The sequence below is a fragment of the Schistocerca serialis genome, chromosome 8 (genome assembly GCF_023864345.2).
Source record: "Schistocerca serialis cubense isolate TAMUIC-IGC-003099 chromosome 8, iqSchSeri2.2, whole genome shotgun sequence".
Classification (NCBI taxonomy): Eukaryota; Metazoa; Arthropoda; class Insecta; order Orthoptera; family Acrididae; genus Schistocerca; species Schistocerca serialis.
This window is the reverse complement of record NC_064645.1, coordinates 46,821,797-46,845,556: the sequence shown is the minus strand read 5'-3', so window position 1 is coordinate 46,845,556 and position 23,760 is coordinate 46,821,797. Positions and strand designations below refer to the sequence as shown.

Below are 23,760 nucleotides of genomic sequence, written 5' to 3'. Positions count from 1 at the left end.
TACGGGATTTTACGTGTAGATGTTGGGTAACTTTGAATCTCTGCATCTCGATAACGGATGAAGACACCGATAATATTTTCAAGGTTGCTCGAGATCGGGATGTTACAAATATGTTGCAAAAATTACACACGTTTGCTGTATATAGCCGTCTTGGAATATGCGGCTCGGTTCTGGTATCCAAAAGCCATGTTTTTTTATGTTTTTCTCGCTCACGGATGAAGATTTTTGACAACTGGAACTTGTTCTTCTAGATAAATGCCTAGACAATATAACGTTAAAATTTGGGCGATTTTATGCGGTTATTTGTTTGTTAGATTTCGCCTTACACCAGATTTTACGTGCGTCATTTTTACGTCCATATGTAGGGCATTTTTGAACCTCTGTTTGCATGACACTTGCTCTCCGAAAAGCCTTGGCAGGAATCCTCAATTTGAAAATGGCACCTGTCTTTTGTGGAAGATGCCTACGACCGTTTGCGTGAGCAAACATCACTACACGAAATTTCTGCTTATTGATTAACTTTAAGTTGAAAGACTGAAAACTTAATTTGAATGGTAACGGAAATATGCCGTTGCTGTGAGAAACCAAGTTACAAATTTTCTATAACAGCAACATTTATTTCCTGAAATTCATGAAAATACTTCTTAATCACTCACTTTACTTAATAGTACGATTCTATGGAATGCTGGCCCATCATCAGTAATACAAAACAGAAATAGCAATTTTATCCAACCCGACTATCTCTCCTAACTAAGATGACTGTAGGAGCCATCACGCAGAGCGACCGTACTTACCAGAGTCTCAGCAGTCCCCCCTCGTCCGGCGTCCACGCACTGTGGCCGGAAGGGCTCAGAGAGTCTGCACAGCGGCTGTTTGCCAACCTAACGGGTCCTGCTAACGCGCGGGGAACTTGTGTCTCTATGGTCCCGCACTCAAACTTGCAGACTGTCTGAGAGTGATAATATAACATAATTAGGAATGATAAATCTTTATTTATCTTTATTGATCTTCCCTGGGTGTCGGAAGGGCACCCAGGTGTGTTTTGAGTGTGTGACTCTTGCCTCAAGCCATGTAGCGGATCACATGGAGCCGTTATATATCACCAACAGAGACACATCTATGTACCTCGTTTTGGAACATATTAGGTAACGCATGCTGTATCGCGGAAACGGATAAAGATATCAAGAAGACTTTCCTGGCTGTTCGAGATCATCACCTGAGGAATATACCCTAAAACTTTTAGCCAATTGCTGTGCGTAACCGTTTTCGAATCTGCGGCTCGGTTTTGATTCGAAGACGAAGAAATAAAGAAATAAGTTTTTTTGGGTTTTTAAGCCCCGTAAGGCCTACCGCAGACTACATCAAATACAAAAGGAACAAAACCACCTGCTCCAATTTCCTAAGCAGGGGGAAGTGTGTAATATTCCTACTTTGACCCTGTGCTGTAGCATAGTGACACTAAGGCAATCCTCCTGTTGTTTATGAAAATGGTCTCTTGACCAAGGGCTAACCAAAATACTTTACCCTACGTATACAGGGTGTTACAAAAAGGTACGGCCAAACTTTCAGGAAACATTCCTCATCCACATATAAAGAAAAGATGTTATGTGGACATGTGTCCGGAAACGCTTAATTTCCATGTTAGAGCTCATTTTAGTTTCGTCAGTATGTACTGTACTTCCTCGATTCACCGCCATGATTTCATACGGTATACTCTACCTGTGCTGCTAGAACATGTGCCTTTACAAGTACGACACAACATGTGGTTCATGCACGATGGAGCTCCTGCACATTTCAATCGAAGTGTTCGTACGCTTCTCAATAAGAGATTCGGTGACCGATGGATTGGCAGAGGCGGACCAATTCCATGGCCTCCACGCTCTCCTGACCTCAACCGTCTTGACTTTCATTTATGAGGGCATTTGAAAGTTCTTGTCTACGCAACCCCGGTACCAAATGTAGAGACTCTTCGTGCTCGTATTGTGGATGGCTGTGATACAATACGCCATTCTCCAGGGCTGCATCAGCACCTCAGGGATTCCATGCGACGGAGGGTGGATGCATGTATCCTCGCTAACGGAGGACATTTTGAACATTTCCTGTAACAAAGTGTTTGAAGTCACGCTGGTACGTTCTGTTGCTGTGTGTTTCCATTCCATGATCAATGTGATTTGAAGAGAAGTAATAAAATGAGCTCTAGCTTGGAAAGTAAGCGTTTCCGGACCCATGTCCACATAACATATTTTCTTTCTTTGTGTGTGAGGAATGTTTCCTGAAAGTTTGGCCGTATCTTTTTGTAACACCCTATATATCATCAACACAGCCACATCTATGCACGTCGTTCTGGAACATACACTACTGGCCATTAAAATTGCTACACCAAGAAGAAATGCAGATGATAAACGGGTATTCATTGGACAAATATATTATACTAGAACTGACATGTAATTACATTTTCAAGCAATTTGGGTGCATGGATCCTGAGAAATCAGTACCGAGAACAACCACCTCTGGCCGTAATAACGGCCTTGATACGCCTGGGCATTGAGTCAAACAGAGCTTGGATGGCGTGTACAGGTACAGCTGCTCATGCAGCTTCAACACAATACCACAATTCATCAAGAGTAGTGACTGGCGTATTGTGACGTGCGAATTGCTCGACCAAAATTGACCAGACGTTTTCAATTGGTGAGAGATCTGGAGAATGTGTTGGTCAGGGCAGCAGTCGAACATTTTCTGTATCTAGAAAGGCCCGTACAAGACCTGCAACATGCGGTCGTGCATTATCCTGCTGAAATGTAGGGTTTAGCAGAGATCGAATAAAAGGTAGAGCCACGGGTGGTAACACATCTGAAATGTAACGTCCACTCTTCAAAGTGCTGTCAATGTGAACAAGAGGTCACCAAGACCCGTAACCCATGGCACCCCATACCATCACGCCGGGTGATACGCCAGTATGGCGATGACGAATACACGCCTCCAACGTGCGTCCCGCCGGCCGCGGTGGTCTTGCGGTTCTAGGCGCTGCAGTCCGGAACGGCGGGACTGCTACGGTCGCAGGTTCGAATCCTGCCTCGGGCATGGATGTGTGTGATGTCTTTAGGTTAGTTAGGTTTAAGTAGTTCTAAGTTCTAGGGGACTGATGACCACAGTAGTTAAGTCCCATAGTGCTCAGAGCCATTTTTTTGGATGTGCGTTCTCCGTGATGTCAACAAACACGGATGCGGCTATCATGATGCTGTAAACAGAACATGGATTCATCCGAAAAAATGACGTTTTGCCATTCCAGGTTCGTCGTTGAGTACACCATCGCAGGCGATCCTGTCTGTGATGCAGCGTCAAGGGTAACCGCAGCCATGGTCTCCGAGCTGATAGTCCATGTTGCTGCAAACGTCGTCGAACTGTTCGTGCAGATGGTTGTTGTCTTGCAAACGTCCCCATGTGTTGACTCAGGGATCGAGACGTGGCTGCACGATCCGTCACAGCCATGCGGATAAGATGCCTGTCATCTCGACTGCTAGTGACACGAGGCCGTTGGGATCCAGCAGGGCGTTCCGTATTACCCTCCTGACCGCACCGATTCCATATTCTGCTAACAGTCATTGGATCTCGAAGAACGCGAGCAGCAATGTCACGATACGATAAACCGCAATTGCGATAGGCTACAATCCGACCTTTATCAAAGTCGGAAACGTGATGGTACGAATTTCTCCTCCTTACACGAGGCATCAGAATAACGTTTCACCAGGCAACGCCGGTCAACTGCTGTTTGTGTATAGAAATCGGTTGGAAAATCTCCTCATGTCAGCACGTTGTAGGTGTTTCCACCGGAGCTAACCTTGTGTGAATGCTCTGAAAAGCTAATCATTTGCATATCACAGCATCTTCTTCCTGTCGGTTAAATTTCGCGTCTGTAGCACGTCATGTTCGTTGTGTAGCAATTTTTATGGCCAGTAGTGTATTAGGTAGCGCATGCGGTAGGATGCATGCCGGTAAGAACAGGAGGATTGAATAGAAAAAATATGTTATGTCATTGGATATGGAATACGTAGGGAATCGTACGGGCCAGTCTGAGTAATCGTAGAATAAGGGAACAGGAAGTGAGAGAGGAGGTGGTCCCTTTCGAGCTCTCCTGTGGCATTCTAAAACAAGAACAGAGGCAGATGGCCCGAGCAAAGTGCTCTGTGCGAAAGGTGAAACACAGGAGAGACAGAGCTGAGGGCAGAAAGCGGCCCGCTCTGCGTCGGAGCTGGAGGACGAGGGACAGCTGGAGCTGCTGGAGGACGAGGGGCAGCTGGAGCTGGGCCAACTGCCTGGAGCCCCAGGCACCGCGCGGCGTGGCGTGGCGTGGCGCCATCCCCACGTCCCCTGCTGGTTATGTCCCTCTCATGACGGCCACTTTCAGTGACCAATAAGGGGCCTCTGAAATTAGAGAGGGCTGCGATACAATCTCAAATAAATTGTAAGAATAATTAAAACTTTATTGGAGGTATCAGGGTGAAATTTTCATTCTGCAGCGGATTGTGCGCTGATATGAAACTTCTGGAAAATTAAAACTATGTGGCGGGCCTACACTCGAACTCTGGACCTTTACTCACCGTGGGCAAGACTTATCCAAGCGCAACTGAGAACCGCTACTGACACTTTGCTTCCGCCAGTACCTCGTCTTCCAGCTTCCACACTTGACAGAAGTGCTCCTACGAAGCTCGAAGTTAGCGAATTAGGAGACGGGGTACTGGCCGAAGTAAAACTGTGAGGAGGTGTCGCTAGTCGAGCTTGGGCAGCTCAATCGACAGAGCACTTGCGCGGAAGCCAAACGTCCCGAGTCTCAGTCCGTCCCGCAAAGAGTCTACTCTATTACAGCGCCAAGAAACGACACTTCAATTCTTTTTTAAAATCTGCTTTTTAGTTTAATTCAAATATGTTAAAAGCTATTGATTTATTTTTAATACAGAGTGTTCATGCTCTCATGTGTACCAGGAGATTAGGAAAGTACCGTACAGCGGTTTTACGCAATCAGTAGAGAAGGAAAATTTACGTTCATTACTCTTAATGTTGTGTTTCTTTCTGAAATTACATTGATAGATGGTGTGACACATACTGACCACCATGTAAGTGCGCAAAGATTTCATCAACCAGCCCGTGTGACAGAAGTTTTTAGTACGCTACTGCACGGAGCTAAATCGGTCTGTAACAGGGACTCCGAGGTGAGTCATCTAGAGAACGTACTCCGGAAGAACGGCTATAGCGATCGAGACATTAAGTTGGCCATCTCTAAGAAGCACAAGCACACAGAGATGTCCAGTCACCAGAAAGCGATCAGCCCACCGCAGTTCTTCCATTCTTCGGAGGTACAACAGAGAAAATGGGCAGAGTCGCGGGCAGAAATGGTTTACAGTCCAATTTGCAACTGTCCAAGAAAGTTAGACAGATGGTGCCCGTATTAAAAAAACAGCCTCGGTCTCGCTGTTTCTGGAGTCGGCAAAACACGTTGTGAGTGCGGCTGCAGTTCACCGGTCACTCAGTGGAGACGCTTATAGTGCGCCGAGTGCAGGACCCTCGCCGCGTTGTACGCCAAGATTTCGAGACATCTGCTGTAACCTGCGCGTTTACCGCTGCTGGGCGTTTTATTTATGTCGGCGGGTGAAAGTAAGTTTCTGCTTTGCACAAAGGATATTTTTATTGCATTAACTGTCGCTCCCAACGAGGTGAGACATTCGTAAATTGTTAAGAAAAGGTCGACGCCGCTTAATGCTGTATCAATCTGCTGTGATAAAAGATAGAGGGGTGAGCACGTCAATTAACTACTTTATCTTATTCTTTGATAGACATTCTTCACCACCTCTAGTGAGAACACTCGTTTTATCATTCCCGCTCCGTAATTTTCTGGGGACGCTCCCTTTCCCGATCCAGTCAGCCCTCAGTGAGCGTGGGATTTTATTAACTACTGGTCAGCAACCAGGGGGGAAAACCGACACAGTCTACCGGTTACTGAAGCAGTGGCTGCAAAATTTCCACTGACGAGTTTATAATTTAGCGCGACCGATTACGGGGATGGAAAGTGAGGAAGTTCCAGCCAGGAAACAGAGCGTGTATTTTCTAATTGAGTTCCTTCTTCAGAGAATCTCTGAGAAATGAAGGGCGAAGGGCACCACACGCTGACGTGTGGACAAAGTGGACTCCCTTCTAGCCACCCTTTTTTTTTTTTTTTTTTTTTTTACTTTGAATGCATTCTGCATTTATATTGGCCACTGATTTATTTATAAAGGGCATGTTGTAGATTGGTTACCACTGAACTCTTATTTCATCATCCTCAGAAAACATACTCATTTTGCGAAATATGACGACTTAGTCGGTATTTTTTGCGATAAATGTACAAAGCGCGGAGGTGAGGCCTCTTATCAAATGCTACGCGCACGCTACAGGAGGAAACGAGGAGGATTTTAGCGGTCAGGATAGCGCCTGGTCAAGGTACCCATAAATTCAGTCAACATGCATTAGATGTGGCAAGAAATCGAACATAAAATGCCTCTAATAAATAGGTATAATAGAACAGAGCACCGAGAAAAAAGCAGAGATTGGAGAACGGGAAAGCGAAGTATGGAAAGCATATCAAATTTCGCATTCGTAGCCCGCCGAGCTTAGAGAAAATACGACGAATAACCTAGCAGGCGGTATGGCGCTTCAAAAATCGATTCTATTCGTTCTGTAATTTTTTGCGCAAATGAACTTTAGGGATGAGCTACTTCTAATGATTCTTGGCTGTATCTGAGACATATTCTGCCCTCCGGCATTATGCCTGCGACCACGTGGGTCTACCAAGGGACCTCATCTGATTTCTACCACAAATAAAACAGAGTAAATAATTTATAAAATGTGGCGTGAAGCAGCTAAAATTGATTTGATTAAGTTCATTTCGTAGCACAAATCGCCTACGATCATCTACACTCGCTTTATCCGGAATACGGTGCACACGCGAAGCGTAGGAAATAAGTGTCATGTACCATTCGCTCATATTTAACATCTCACATGAGTTTAGTCTAAATATGATATCGAAATAACCATGGACAGAAAACCCATGAACTCCCTACCACAGGGCACGAAACAATGGACATGCACTTTTACTGCAGTGTAAACGTATTTCTGCCTAATAAATTGAAAAATGAGCACAATTGCTGCAATAGATTTACCTACTCAACCTAATGCTGCAAAGAAAAATGGATTAGATCACACATAACACATTCTGATACCTTATTCCAGCAAACTCGAGACGGACGCACTGAAGGCACGTCCGCTCACTTACCAGTCTTCTTTTACTCTCTTCGAAAAAGGTGGATGTCCGGAGGTCCTCCGGTACGTAGTGGAGGGAACAACCGAACCAGTTGGCTATGACCAACCTCACCACGACAAATGGGAAGTTTTCGGAGTATCTTTGGTCACGACCTACCCGTGTTCCATCTCTGCCACTACCCCAGAGAAATGAAGTTGGCACCACTACAGAAGATCCTCTAACAAGATTCGTCTGCTAGGTTTGAGCTACAGATGACCACGATTTAGGAACAGGTGGGAAGAGCGTTTGGGATAAATTTCATGTGCGTGCAAACATACAGTCACCTCTCACAAAAAATGAAAGTGATTAAAAACATACACTGATATTCTCTATAAAATGCATCATCCGTTTGCATCGGAGTTGCGCGGTGTCCTTGGCAGGGTCGCGTCGTAAGAAAAATCTGGATATTTCTGGTAAGGTCTTATGGGACCAAACTTCTGAGGTCATCAGTCCCTAAGCCTACACACTACTTAATCTAACTTAAACGAACTTACGCTATGGAGAACACACACACCCATGCCCGAAGGAGGACTCGAATCTCCGACGTGCGGAGCCGCACGGACCCTGCCAAGCGCCTCGCAAGAGAAATCGGCGGAAGAGCCACCTGATTAATTTTCTCCCAAAGACGAAAGTTTGGAAAAGAACGATCAGGGAATTTTACTGCTTATTATCATGGAACGGCTACAGTAGCGCCTTTTCATTACCCCATGCTTGGATGGAACGAATGGTCCGGAATGTTCTTCCCATGGGCGGATGATTTCGGTCCATTTCGTCGATGAATGATTTTCACAACAATTACCAAAAATCAACATAAAAAAATCACAAAGTCATATACAAGTCGCCCTTGGGGTTATGTGGACTGCCAGAGTACTGACAGTACTCTTGTGAGGTTCCCAACACAAAACATTTAAGAATCAGAATTGGCACTACTAGAACTACAATCAAACAAAAAAAAAAAATAGTGTGTGAACGTTACTTATGAAAACCTCATATGGTATGAAAGTTTATTGGCTCACTGTCCAGCGAGGCTGGCAAAAGTGATTCAACAAATGAGACCGATTAAAACTCAATCATCATAAAAAAATGCTCTCACTGTTATTTACAGCTGATAACCTTGTAGACAAATATGATGACCATGAACTCAAGTCACTGATAGTTAAAAGAAAAGGAACTTCAAAATACTCTGTCAGTGGTCAGTGCAATTCTACTACAACAGATTAACAGTACATAAAAATCAAATACGTACTGATTGACAGCCCAATGGTCCGCGTGAGCATGACACTTCAATACTAAAGTTAGGCAAAGACAAATGAAATGGAACAAAAATCTCAGTGGGTGGCACATTACAATGAAAACACTCGTTACTCGTTTCACGACCACAAATTAGCCGTGACGGCGGTCTCCATCTTTGTCCTGATTGGAGGAGCTGAAAGGTTTGTTTCGATAAACCTGCACTTACTTTTCCCCAAGCAAAGCTTTGACAGGCAAACTCAACCGCTTCATTGCAGAGTCCATAGTGAGTAAAGCAAAGCTGAAGAAATTTAAAGTATTCAAACATTTGAGCTCGCCACTGGGACGTTTAATTCACTCGTCAAAGGATGTGTTTAGAGACAAATATATGGGAAGATGGCCAATGTTTTGACAATGACAATATACAAAAGAGTATGCACAGTAGAACGCAAAATCACAGATTGCAAAAAAAACAAAACAAAAAAAAACGATGACGGCTGCTTGTTTTCAGTTTTTCTTCAGTTTGTCACACGACATTTCCACTGCGTGTCTACGGGTGCTGGGGTGGACGTCTCTTCTAAAGGCGACTTGGAGGATACTGTACTGCAGAACCACTACAATGTAATAGGGAATATACGTGGCGGCGCTGGAGAATAACGTCCATTGTCTCACCCGGGTCTTCTCCGAAAATCAGCCAGTAACACCCCGCGTTTTGCCCAGATCCTCTTCCTATGTCCATAACAGAGGAACGGATTGATGTTCGAGGTTGACAGGATCTCGCAGTTTGTGGACTCCGTTTCATGGCGCAGAAGCCAGCTTGGTGGTAGGCGTCTGTACTTTATGGGGGAGGTGTGTCTTTGGCGCGACACGCCCCCATCGGTAATCCAACTCGGAGTCGACGTCACTGTGGTGCAGGCACCGCAGCGGTGTGTGTCTGCGCCGTATGGGTTTGCATTTGGCTCCGCGCGGCTCGGTTCGGCGCTCCCTCTCGTTGAGTCGATGCTCTCTGCGTCTTCCGTCTTCTTGTTGTGCAGTCTGATGTTACGCTAGGCGGAAGTTGAGGAGCGTGTAGCGCGGCGCAGCGCAGCTCGCGTTTCTGTAGCTTCACAGGTTCAAATGAGACCGCGCAAATTGCGACGCTAGTGGAACGGGACACGCGCCTGCGCGAGGTCGCCCGGCGTTGTGGTTGCGTTGCGGCACAGTTTCTCGCGACGTGCGCCACGCGAAAACGGAAGGGGAGGAGGAGGGGGGGGGGGGGGCGGAGCGGGAAGGCACTCCTGCCATATGCTCACTTCGGCATGGCGCATATGGGCAGTGGAAGTTCTAACAACCCTACCACAACAAAGGTTCTGAGCACTATGGGACTTAACATCTGTGGTCATCAGTCCCCTAGAACTTAGAACTACTTAAACCTAACTAACCTAAGGACATCACACACATCCATGCCCGAGGCAGGATTCGAACCTGCGACCGTAGCAGTCGCGCTGTTCCGGACTGAGAGCCTAGAACCGCGAGACCACCGCGGCCGGCTCCACAACAAAGGTCAAAAATTAATTATGATTGTAGTGTTTCTCAAGCTGCTATAAATACTGCGTTTTCGGGCAACAACAAAGTTATATTATGTGGCAGGTGTCATTAGAGCACAGTTAATAAAGTCATTTCTTGAAATAATGGATAAACTAGGCACTCATCTTTTCGTGTTTCCCACGCTGGTATCTTTGCGAACTCATGGCTCAGTCGTCGAAAATGTAGGTAGTGACGATTCCAATCTCGGATGCAAAGAGGCCTAGGTGTTATTCTGCGATATTGAAAAGTTTTATAGATGTGTTTCATAAACCATTCTTGAAGATTAAACTTTGCAAGTTAGGACAATGGTGATGTAAAAAATTAATCAGCACTCCGAATTTAAGTTACACTTCTTCTTTATTACTTTTGTTGCAATATGACGTAACTCGTTCCAAGACATCACTTCATAATATGAAACATACTTGAAAATATCTTCCTCACTGTTAAAATTCACATTTCATAAACTGACTACAATTTGCGTCTTTTTAACATGACGACCAAAACTTGACTCTCTAATAACCGCTTACGCGCCCAAAAATCAGAGTTACAAGTACTTCAGTGATCATAATGACAAAAGAAAGAATACACGTAAGAATAATATCATTGCAATATAAACATATCGATGTATCGAAGTACCTCTGCATTAATGAAATCAAATCTGAATGTTGTCACAGAAATATGTTGACTATTTTACAGAAACACAGTAGAATATTGCTGGTATCGAGAGGTTGAGGTGAGGTGCTGTAATGGTTACGTAATTCAAGTACCATTACAAAGTGTTGCCCGTCCGAAAAATACGGCCTTACTGTACACTGAGTTTTATTGTCACTGATATTGATGATGATTGGCCAGGAAGGGAAAGCAGTAGGCATCCGTTGAGGTGATGAAGTTAAACATTTTATGACAAACGTGATGGTTTAGTTCAGTAAAAAGTGGTTGAAGGCAGGCCTAGAGAAGCTGCCGAACCTGAATGGGCTGCTGCCCAAGAGAGCAGGGGAGGAGAGAGTCTAGCCGGGTCGGATGCAGAAGAGAACGGAGGACGTGTCCGCTCCTGGGGGCTGGCCGCGGCTCCACCCCTACGTGGCCACCTGCAAACCTCCCTATTGCACAAGCAAATTGTAGACGCGCGGTTCGGTAGCGTTACATCGTCAGCAACACGTGAGTTTAGCAGCTGATGGTTCAACACGTGAGTTTCGAAGTGGTTCTGCCCGGTATAATGCAACGTGAGCTGAATCTAGCCGCCAGGCAGACGGCACTGGCGAACATCAGTTGAAATATAAAAATCTAAATTTTTATAGTATTACATCCAGTCAGTAACGGCCCCCACTGTACTATGACTAGTGTTTCGTTCTTCGTTGTTTAAGTACTCTATCTCTTTTCGTTAGTTCATAATAGTTATCAGCTACATATATCTGTATACTTTTTGTTTTGTTTATTCTTTTGCCAAGAACAATGCACAGTTGAATAACTGGTGCACCATTAGTCACTCGAAGTGTATCTTCTGCCTCCACAGTGTTTTCAGATCGTAGGAAGGGACAGACGATTCGTGGTGAGGGTAGTGAATAAGGAAGTAAGGAATACTGTAAAATCGTGTGATCTAGAAGCAAAGCAGGAAAGTAAAACAAGCTTATCTACTTGCTACACAATGGGCGATTTATTTTTGTGTGTTTGTTAACCTTTTCTCATTCGAAGAAGCATCACCATTTACGAGTAACGGCAACATTTCTCTTGTTGACAGGGTTGATAGCCCTTCTTTTGCCAAAACACAATGTAAATTGCACAAACTCATTTTTTCAGCAGCTATTGTGACAGAATTTTGAAACGGAGTGTCTCATTAAATACGTAATTGGCGACCAGAAAGCTCAATAGCTTACAATAAAAGTCATTGTGTCGGTTTGTGGTAAGATAGAAGAAATTTCATGTTTACTTTCATACTAGGAAACTGTTCGCTCAAATGGTTCAAATGGCTCTGAGCACTATGGGACTTAACATCTGAGGTCATCAGTTCCCTAGAACTTACAGCTACTTAAATCTAACTAACCTAAGGACATCACACACATCCATGCCCGAGGCAGGATTCGAACCTGCGACCATAGCGTTCGCGCGGTTACAGACTGAAGCGCCTAGTACCGCTCGGCCACAATGGCCGGCTTAAGAAACTGTTGACTCACTAGTTGTCCATAACTCTTAAAGAATTACAGTCACTGGAATGAATGAAACATAATAGTACAACTTCTCATATATCGTCCTAGATCAGTGTGTTAACGAATTGGCCAAGTACTCTCCTTCTTGTGTGCCATCGTTCGCCAAAATCTCGTTTCGATGTCTCGAGCGGAGCTGGCTGAGTGCGGCCGCCATTGAGGAACACTTTTAACTGATTTCAAAATGCACAATAGATTACGTGTACAAATAACGCCGTACAGGCAAAGCGAGGTATGTGTCGGATACTGCCTTACATCCTGCAGATTTAATGTTTGTGGGAGTTAGCTGGTGAGACCTGCTGGGTTGCATACTCTTTCAGTCTTGAGTTCCTGATAGACTTTAAATGTCTGTGTAATTAATACAATGTTCAAAAATATAAAAGATTCATTGTGATCCTTATTTGAGTCCCTAAAATCTACAAACAATACACAAAAAAGCAAAAAATAAAATAAAACCTGTACTATAAATGAGCACCACTTCTGCATCTGTGGTTCTAAACAAAACAAAACAAAAAAAGAGTAAACAGAGATAACTGTTGACAATGTGATCTTACACGTTCTAGAGTTTTTGGCAAGATTTCAGTTGTGGTCAGTCTACGTTAATGTGGCTGAATGTATAAATCTAAGTACCTCGATAATGATATTCAGAAAAAAAGTTGTTGTTGTTGTTGTGGTCTTCAGTCCTGAGACTGGTTTGATGCAGCTCTCCATGCTACTCTATCCTGTGCAAGCTTTTTCATCTCCCAGTACCTACTGCAACCTACATCCTTCTGAATCTGCTTAGTGTATTCATCTCTTGGTCTCCCTCTACGATTTTTACCCTCCACGCTGCCCTCCAATACTAAATTGGTGATCCCTTGATGCCTCAGAACATGTCCTACCAACCGATCCCTTCTTCTGGTCAAGTTGTGCCACAAACTTCTCTTCTCCCCAATCCTATTCAATACTTCCTCATTAGTTATGTGATCTACTCATCTAATCTTCAGCATTCTTCTGTAGCACCACATATCGAAAGCTTCTATTCTCTTCTTGTCCAAACTATTTATCGTCCATGTTTCACTTCCATACATGGCTACACTCCATACGAATACTTTCAGAAATGACTTCCTGACACTTAAATCAATACTGGATGTTAACAAATTTCTCTTCTTCAGAAACGCTTTCCTTGCCATTTCCAGCCTACATTTTATATCCTCTCTACTTCGACCATCATCAGTTATTTTGCTCCCCAAATAGCAAAACTCCTTTACTACTTTAAGTGCCTCATTTCCTAATCTAATTCCCTCAGCATCACCCGACTTAATTCGACTACATTCCATTATCCTTGTTTTGCTTTTGTTGATGTTCATCTTATATCCTCCTTTCAAGACACTGTCCATTCCATTCAACTGCTCTTCCAAGTCCTTTGCTGTCTCTGACAGAATTACAATGTCATCGGCGAACCTCAAAGTTTTTATTTCTTCTCCATGAATTTTAATACCTACTCCGAATTTTTCATTTGTTTCCTTTACTGCTTGCTCAATATACATATTGAACAACATCGGGGAGAGGCTACAACCCTGTCTTACTCCCTTCCCAACCACTGCTTCCCTTTCATGTCCCTCGACTCTTATAACTGCCTTCTGGTTTCTGTACAAATTGTAAATAGCCTTTCGCTCCCTGTATTTTACCCCTGCCACCTTTAGAATTTGAAAGAGAGTATTCCAGTCAACATTGTCAAAAGCTTTCTCTAAGTCTACAAATGCTAGAAACGTAGGTTTGCCTTTCCTTAATCTTTCTTCTAAGATAAGTCGTAAGGTCAGTATTGCCTCACGTGTTCCAGTGTTTTTACGGAATCCAAACTGATCTTCCCCGAGGTTGGCTTCTACTAGTTTTTCCATTCGTCTGTAAAGAATTCGTGTTAGTATTTTGCAGCTGTGACTTATTAAGCTGATAGTTCGGTAATTTTCGCATCTGTCAACACCTGCTTTCTTTGGGATTGGAATTATTATATTCTTCTTGAAGTCTGAGGGTATTTCGCCTGTTTCATACATCTTGCTCACCAGATGGTAGAGTTTTGTCAGGACTGGCTCTCCCACTGCCGGCAGTAGTTCCAATTGAATATTGTCTACTCCGGGGGCCTTGTTTCGACTCAGGTCTTTCAGTGCTCTGTCAAACTCTTCACGCAGTATCATATCTCCCATTTCATCTTCATCTACATACTCTTCCATTTCCATAATATTGTCCTCAAGTACATCGCCCTTGTATAGAGCCTCTAAAATAAAATAAAACTTACGTTAACGTCACATGACAATCCTGAACAAAGAGGAATGTATATGAGTGTCAACCATTATGTTCCTAAGACAAAATATTAATTTTGGGCTCTAGGGTGCTGTAGAACTATACACGACTGTGGGCAACGGACTGCCTTTAAAAGAAAAGTATGATTATTTCTTTTTTTTTTGTGGGCAGTAAGGTTCCTTAAAGGCACATTAATATGGGCGCTTAACTACCTTCGTCAAGAAGATGTTTAATTGATAGATAGTCATCATTAGTATCTTTTCTAGTATGATGTGATATCCTGACACAGGTGATGGAATATAAAGGGGTCAATTCGTAGGTTTTGAGGTGTTTCGACTCTGGTTCGGATAGGCGTTGTTATTAGTTTGCGTACCCAGTCACCTGTCTACTCTACTTTTAGTTGGGGTTGTTATTTGTAACAACTCAGACCTTGAGATTATGCAACAGTTTCTACTTCATTCTATTTGCTGATGCACGGTTAACATTGGAAGTTAATCCACATAGCCTCGAGGCGTGAATGGGAGGTAAATACAAGCAAGTCTTAGGATATCAAATTATCCTGTTTGCTGTTAGCCACATCTAAACTTTGATCAGGTCTCACGTGCACATAAGATACTCAGTGTTCGTTCTAGAGGTTATTCTTCTAGAGCGGACGACACCAAATAAACTTTTTTTTTATTATCCAGCACGTGTACTGTTCATATAACGGTTTAGAAACTCACTGGTCGAGCAGGCGCTTCTGCCGTACTCTCATATATGCAGATTCAGACTAATTTTACAGAGGACATAGCAATGGGTTCATGGGACGATGCAATACTTTACCAACGTTACCGCAGTTGTTTTCTGCTAGCGCTGTGACAGCTTTCTGCTGCCGCTGTGTAGGTTCTGCTTCTCGGTTGAGGAATTGCTGATAATGAGCTGTCTTTGCTGTGGCAACTTCCTGGTATTTTAGCACATCTTTCCGCTATTCCTCGACTTGCTCCCTTTGTTTCTTACACGTCTCGGCCCACACTATGGGCGTTACTGTCTGTCTGCGTCGATTGCTCTCCTGCTGCGGTCTTGTTTCTGTGAGCCTTCCTCACCGTGCCGGTTGTGCTTTCCGAAATTCCTGGAACACTGATCGTAGGGCTCTCCCCTTTGTCAGGGTACCTTCTGTAAACTTACATTATTGTGTGAAAAATAAAAACAATCAAATAATGGCGCTTCTATGGCAAGAACAGTCTCCGCTGCGGGCCGTTTATAAACAACAAAATAGAAGAACGCGCAGCATCTTTATCGACGGGCGCTGGCGCTCCGAAACGCGCAATTACTACACAACCTAACTACATTTTATATGCTCAATTCTCCGTTTCCCATCCATTAGAGAAATCTAGGACAATTTCTCCCGTTCCTGCGTGGTTACAACGTATCTGTGGAGGTGCTTTGACACCGAAAGGCAGTCTCAGTTTAATTGAGAACTGACAGTGTATCACCGCACATATTTTCGGTACAGAAAGAAAGACATATTTCAAAAATGGTTCAAATGGCTCTGAGCACTATGGGACTTAACATCTGTGGTTATCAGTCCCCTAGAACTGAGAACTACTTAAACCTAATTAACCTAAGAACATCACACACATCCATGCCCGAGGAAGGATTCGCAGCTGCGAACGTAGCGGTCACGCGGTTCCACACTGAAACGCCTAGAACCGTACGGCCACACCGGCCGGCAGACATATTTCAAAGGAACTATTTCTAATGTTACAATGATGACATGTTTACTATAGGAGAAATACATCAAACATGCGGTTTGAAGTGCATACTCGCCTGATACGTGTGCAGGAAATCTACCCTGAGGAGGATCTCAACTGCGAGCGATGGGATAGCTAGAAAGACCGCCGAAACTGAGTGCGACTGACAGGTAAAATCTAACTGCAGTTGGTGTCTAACGTCGGCGCATTTGTCTTGCACGGCGCCACGTACTTTGGGCCGTTGTAACGGTGATGTCGGCCACCCGCGCCCAGCGCTGCATCTGTGTAACACGTCTTCGCGTGTTACCGAGGCCTGGCTGCCCGAGTCAAGCAAAGAGAGTACGGTAATTCTAGCTATCCACTTTGGTATTTACGACCGGGCATTTTACATACACTGTTTCGTCCCCTTCTTCAAGCAAGAAATATCCCGGTCCCGTTTTCTACCTCTGTTCCGCCGTGTATCGTGCCGTCCGCACGTCGGTGCTGTGTGCTATCATTTGCGTCACGCCTTTCTTCGATGTGGCGAAGGTCCAGGCGAGAGCCATTCTACCGCATCTCCCGCTGCGCGCCTGTCTCCCAAATTGCGTCGTGTGTCCCGTTCGTACAGCCTGTGCGTGAAATTCGTTGAAATCTGACGTTTTCTGTTTTCTACTCCATAATGTACTTTGGACTTTCCTGAACATTATATAACACATTAAAAGCAAATTATAAACAGCCTACCAGTTGCAATGGATAAAGAATTCTTTACCTTGGTTTCAACAAATTTAAATTTGTCTTCTTCAGAAGGTGGCAAATTTACATTAGTATGGACATTAGTATGTATTAATTTATATTTACGTGACAAACCCTATTTCTAGGGATATATTTTAATTTTGACGAATGGATCTATGCCGACATTTGTAAAAACGGCGATGGTACATTAATCCATACTAATGTAAAATTGCCACCTTCTGAAGAAGACAAATTTAAATTTGTTGAAACCTAGGTAAAGAATTCTTTATCCATTGCAACTGGTCGGCTGTTTATAATTTTATTACGTGGAACCGTTGCTGTTGTGCAGCTATGTTTAAAATACATTAAAATCAGACAATTGTGAGACCTTCAAATTATATTTTGAATGTTGACGTGTGATTATCGGCTATTTTTGTAGTAAGTCAACTTCTATTGGTTTTTATACGTAAATAAAATGACTGAGCGTAAAAGTAACTTGAAGAAACGCTAATTTGCGGGTAACAGATATGTGAGACCTGCATATTTTTCCGAAGTACTTTCTTTCATAGAATATCAACCGCTGAAAAGCCGTGTCATGCTTTTTGTCCACCTCCGCCCCTGCACGAATTTACACATAAACATTCTCTTCTTTTGGGACTGATGGAGGCAATCAAACGTATTTACAGAGATTTGGCAACTCCTGAGCTATTAAAGAAGTGTTTACATGGGAAGACCCAGAATGTTAATGAGTCCTTCAGTAACGTTGTCTGGTCCCGTGAGCCTAAAAATGTATTTGTTGGCCTGATGACTCTAAAGATAGCAATGTCTGATGATGTAATAACTTTTAATGGTGGGAATTATGAAAGACTTAAGGTTTTGGAGAAGTTAGGGGTAAGATTTGGACAGAACACAGCTAAAGGACTGTGGGAACTGGATGAGCTTCGTGTACGTGAAGTAGAGTTAGCTGCTCAGCAAATGACAAAAGAAGCAAGAGAGAAAAGGAGGGAGGCAAGCACTGGGCTGTTGTGACACTGAAGAAGACACAGACTGTGGGCCAGGGCAATTCTAGAGCTTAAAAGACGCAGAAATGCAGGTCTGTATAAGAACTTGTAACAGATATCTCTGAACTACTTTTTTGCAATAAATGACCCGTTTTCTAAAAAAGTACTGATGGTAGAGACATGAAATTTTCGTAGCATGCCAAGTGTGAGATTCAACGCATATGGAAGTAGACTAATTAAAATATCCTAAGTTGTTTTGTTCTTAAGTTCATTTATTTAAAAAATTCTGTCAAAAAATTGAGTGTTTGGAAAAAAAATAGCATGCCCCCACAATACAATTTTAGTAATATTTCTAGTTCAGTGTATCTAGAAGAATACATTCAATAATTATGGGAAATTGTAAGTTGGTGCCTTAAAAAGTTTCCAAGATAATGGGTCACAAAATTCGGTAATGTATCATTGGCGGCACAGGGCATACGAGTGCCCCCCTTAAAGCCAGTTGCTCCGGCCTACGGTGCCCGTTTCCTCGCGGGAAGTTTCGAGCCTGTCACGATCGACGGCCGATTCTCGGTGGCGGTGTAGGTTCCTCCCTCTTCGTGGGAGCGCCATTTTGTCGTACTCGAGGTTTGCCTGGTTCTTGTAGGAGGTGCTGAACGGAGGTGTGATATTGCAGCCCCAAATTTCGGAGGCAACTTAGTCCAACAAATCCTTATCAACTCCGCCGCTAAGCAGGATTGTCGACGTATTGGTTTCGTCGCACGAGATCTCTGAAAGACGCGACGGGGTCAGCATGTGAGCAGTCATTGTAATCTGGCAGCACAAGTATTGGAAGCTTTGTCCGCTACTGTTGTGAGACGGACCAAAACCCCCGAATAAATGCGGCACACGACGTACATTGCTCTGATAACGGTTGCTTTCTGACGGCTGCCTTGATTCTCAAATGATTGTACACGAATCTGATTCGGAGCGCTTCGCCCCGGGAAGCGGGCAAAGTATGATCGAACTGTGAAATTTACGCCTTGGCGTGTTGCAAATTTGAGGCGTCGGAGACAGTCGAGTGTTTTGACACTAAGACGAAGTGCTTTTCGCATTCTTCCTCGTTTTCTGACGTGCTCGCTGTGCCGTGAGCGGGAATCGGGTTGCCGCGCACCCTTCGTAAGGTGCTCAGTCGTTCCTGCAGTTCCCGGAATTCTTCGTCGTCGTCACTAACGTTTGTTGTTGTTGTTGTTGTTGTTGTAGTCGTTGTGTACGAATTCTCAAGCGACCAAACTGCTGAGGTCATCGGTCCCTAGACCTACACACTACTTAAACTAACGTGTGCTAAGAACAACACACACACACACGCCAGAGGGAGCACTCGAACCTCCAGCGGGAAGGGCCGCGCAATCCGGGACATGGCGCGTCACACCCGACCGGCCATTCCGCGCGGCCACTAACGTTTATACGTCGGCCTACGCCACGAGCGCTATTATTGTCGTTCTTATTTTTAGGATCAATATTATGCAAATGATCAATTACTCATTAAATACTGATAATTTGGACAGTGCTAATAAAGGTATTGTTAGAATTACGCGAGAATAAAAAAAAAGCACCAGCAGCTGGATAGTGTAAGAGTAAAAGCAAAGGTTTCTCTCTTCAATGAGGCTGCTCTCTCTCCTTTCATAAAATTGTCAGTGTGAGCAGGAGAGTGATAGCTGTAACCGGTCGCTGATATTACTTTACATACGATGCTGAAGTTCCTGCTGCTGCCAGTCAGTGATTACCTTGACCCATTCAACACTCCTGACTTCTGTCCTTTACAATGGTATTTTCAGATCACGATGTATGAATGAATGGAGAAATGAATTGGGCATGTGTGTGTGTGTGGGTGGTTGGGTGTTTCTTTGAGGGAAAGAGGTGAAATGGTTTTGTGTGTAGTGTCAGCAAAGAAGAAAAAGTCAGAGGAATTCTGGTTACTCTGAAATATGGAGGACAGTTTTGTAATACTACACACACATTCTTTTATGTACCTGACTTTCAATCAGACATACCTGACATCTGATATATCCGACCAAGTTTAGCTCATGGTCCACTGTTTCACTTGCTTTTCCCCAGTGTTCAGTAGTTTTATGTTTTGCTCACGCAAATATGGAGGAAAAGCAATGATGACGACAATGTAATTGAATATTTCTCTGTTGTTCCAGAGCGGGAATTTCTTAAGAACAAGGAGAAGTATAATTTCGTGGAAAAATTTACCACTGTACCTTACTATGGTAAGTATAGATGTTTTCCTTCCTTTGTCGAGAGATGATGTGCTTTTTTGCACTTATCTAATAACCTATAATAATAATAATAACAATTATTATTATTATTATTATTATTATTATTACTGTTACTATTATTATAGATAGGGTCATGAACAACTAAAATTTACCTAATAAACCATGTGAATGATTTGATACGAATAACTATATTATGGAAGTGTACCATCTGTTCAAGTTTGCGCACATTTCTGCTGTTTGAAATGTTATGATTTCTCCATAATTACCTTAGTATTTCATTATTAACTACCTGACTACCCGACATAGCACGCTTATGTATTTATTTCAGTTCATTCCTTCCTTCTCCCCCTCTGACCAACTCCCTCCGCTCTCTCTATTACTCTAATGCTCTCACTTCTCTTTCTCAATCTATTCCTTCCCACTCTCTCCATCCTCTCCTGCCCCTCACTGGTCCCTCTGCTATTCCCTTCTCACTTTGTCGATCTCCTACGTCCCCCTCACTCTGACCATCACCAACCACCTCTCACTCTTTCCCTGTGATATCCCCTTCTCTCTTTCTCCATCTCTTCCTTCCCCCCCCCCCCCTCTCTCTCTGTCCACCCCTCCCACCTTTTTCTCTGTCGCTCTGCTGTTCCCTCCCATCATTGTCTATCTCTTTCTTCCCCTCTCTCTGTCCATCCCCTCCCACCCCTCTCCCTAGCCCTCTGCTATTCCTTCGTCTATTTGTCCATCTCACCCTTCGCTCACTCTTTTTCCATCCTTCATATGCTGCTCTCTCTCTCTCTCTCTCTCTCTCTCTCTCGCCCTGCTACCTCCTCTTGTCAATGTCCATCTCTAACTTCCCTCTCTCTCTTTCAATCTCCTCCCACTCCTCTCTCTCTGTGCTGCTGCGACTCCCTCCTCTCTTTGTTTGCCTCATCTCTGTCTCTGTACATTTCCTCTTTCCTTTCTATGTCCATCACCTTTTCTCCTCTCACCCTTTCTGTCTCCTTTGCCTTCCTTTCTCTTTCAGTCTTCTCCTTTCCTCTCCATATGAATAATGTTCTAGATACACTCAGCGGTATACATGGATGCTGTCTAGTACATGTGTTGAGAATAGAGTACGTAACAAAGAAGTAATAAATTTAAACATCATGACTTCATGCCTGATGCACCAGATTTACTGCATGAACAGCGAGAATGTAGTAAGTGATACACAATTTTCCTTTCATCATTCTGTGGGTTGTAACAGAGGAAAATTGTATGACGGTTTGAAATTACGTAAAACATTTATTGCAAGTTACTAAGTGCTCTCGTTGTCAGATACCTGGTAGGGTGCAAAGTAGTAGCTATACACTATGCTACATGCACATTATGCCAGAAATAGTGTGCAAGTATCGACTGAAATACACTGAAGATTCATTACTATGAATTGTACTACGCAGAAAATATCGACCGAAAAAAGCATTTTCAGAAGTATGACAAAGTTCAAAAGTCAAAGAGTAAATAACTTCTTCAACGAGTAAATGTTTCCTTAATTCACGTAATAGTATTCAAATCACTAAATAACATCTACTAGAAACTTTATAAAGTAGCCTGAGATCTTCCTAAGAGCTCGAGCTATATCGTTACCAAATTTTATCAGAATCGTGCCAGCGGGTTGGTAATACTAAATTTAAACGTCATGCACCGTGTGGTCGTTTTTCACGTGTCTGAGTGTTTATGACGCCATATCCCCAGACCTGTGTCAGGCAGGCGGTCCTTACCCCCACAGCGATTATTGCCTGATAGTGAAGGATATGTTCCGTAGTTTGGTTGAAATTGGTGCAGTGGTTTATGAGGACGTGCGGCGTACACAAATAATCACACATCTATTTTTGTAATGTGCATAGTTTAAATCAGGCAGTCTCTGGTCCACTGTAATTATTAATATGCGTCAGTGATCTCCCACTAAATGTGGGAAATCATTAAAACTATGAAACTATTTGAAGATAACACAGGTATCATTGAAAGAGATGTGGAGTGTGATGTAAATTATATACCGAATAACATATCGAGCAAGACAGCCCTGAAGTTTGTGAAGAACAGCCGCTGTCAACAGCGATGTCACACAGAGGGCAGACTTCTCGATTTTTATAAGCAAAATATTTTTATCATAAAGGAGTAAGAAGACGACTGAAGAAATTGACGAGTTTTCTTTAATGCTCAACTATCACGATCTTGTACACGAACTGAAATCTACTGAATCCCCTACAAGTACATTTTTATTTATACAGAAGTGTGAGCGGTTTGGTGCTTCTCCTGTTTCGTCTCTACTATTTCATATAGAATAGTGTTTTAGGGTTGAGTGTACGTTCACAGAGAAATTCTTATTCCACAAAAATTGATCAGAATTAACTGTTGTACGCCTTCACAAATTTATGTAGGCTACTGTTTGCATAACTCGGAACTATAACTAAAATATTCCTATATCCTACTGACACTGATGAGCCGAAACATTACGACCACTGCCCACCACGAGGTTGAATATCGGCTGATGACGTTTGCGGGGACGTAACGCAGTAAGGAAAGTATGTACACTACTGGCCATTAAAACTGCTACACTAAGAAGAAATGCAGATGATAAACGGGTATTCATTGTACAAATATATTATACTCGAACTGACATGTGATTACATTTTCACGCAATTTGGGTGCATAGATCCTGAGAAATCAGTACCCAGAACAACCACCTCTGGCCGTAATAACGGCCTTGATACGCCAGGGCATTGAGTCAAACAGACCTTCGATGGCGTGTACAGGTATAGCTGCCCATGCAGCTTCAATACGATACCACAGTACATCAAGAGTAGTGACTGGCGTGTTGTGACGAGCCAGTTGCTCGGCCACCATTGACCAAACGTTTCCAATTGGTGAGAGATCTGGAGAATGTGCTGTCCAGGGCAGCAGTCGAACATTTTCTGCATCTAGAAACGCCCGTACAGGACCTGCAACATGCGGTCGTAGATTATCCTGCTGAAATGCAGGGTTTAGCAGGGATCGAATGAAGGGTAGAGCCACGGGTCGTACCACATCTGAAATGTAACGTCAACTGTTCAAAGTGCAGTCAGTGCGAACAAGAGGTGACCGAGACGTGTAACCAATGGCACCGCATACATCAGGCCAGGTGATACGCCAGTATGGCGATGACGAATACACGCTTCCAATGTGTGTTCACCGCGATGTCGCCAAACACGGATGCGACCATCATGATTCTGTAAGAAGAACCTGGCTTCATCCTAAAAAATGACGTTTTGCCATTCGTGCACCTAGGTTCGTCGCTGAGTACACCATCGAAGGCGCTCCTGTCTGTGATGCAGCGTCAAGGGTAACCGCAGCCGTGGTGTCCGAGCTGATAGTCCATGCTGCTGCAAACGTCGTCGAACTGTTCGTGCAGATCGTTGTTGTCTTGCAGACGTCCCCATCTGTTGA

The 23,760-nt window shown here is 43.6% G+C and overlaps 1 protein-coding gene across 1 annotated transcript in view; it reads left to right on the top strand.

The window, feature by feature from the left end:
- The window catches only part of LOC126416336 (uncharacterized), a 586,934-nt gene that overhangs the window by 73,173 nt on the left and 490,001 nt on the right, over positions 1-23,760 (top strand). Inside the window, exon 5 of the mRNA XM_050084004.1 lies at positions 20,233-20,301. Coding sequence (XP_049939961.1) covers positions 20,233-20,301 — 69 coding nt within the window. The remainder of the gene's footprint in view (positions 1-20,232; positions 20,302-23,760) is intronic.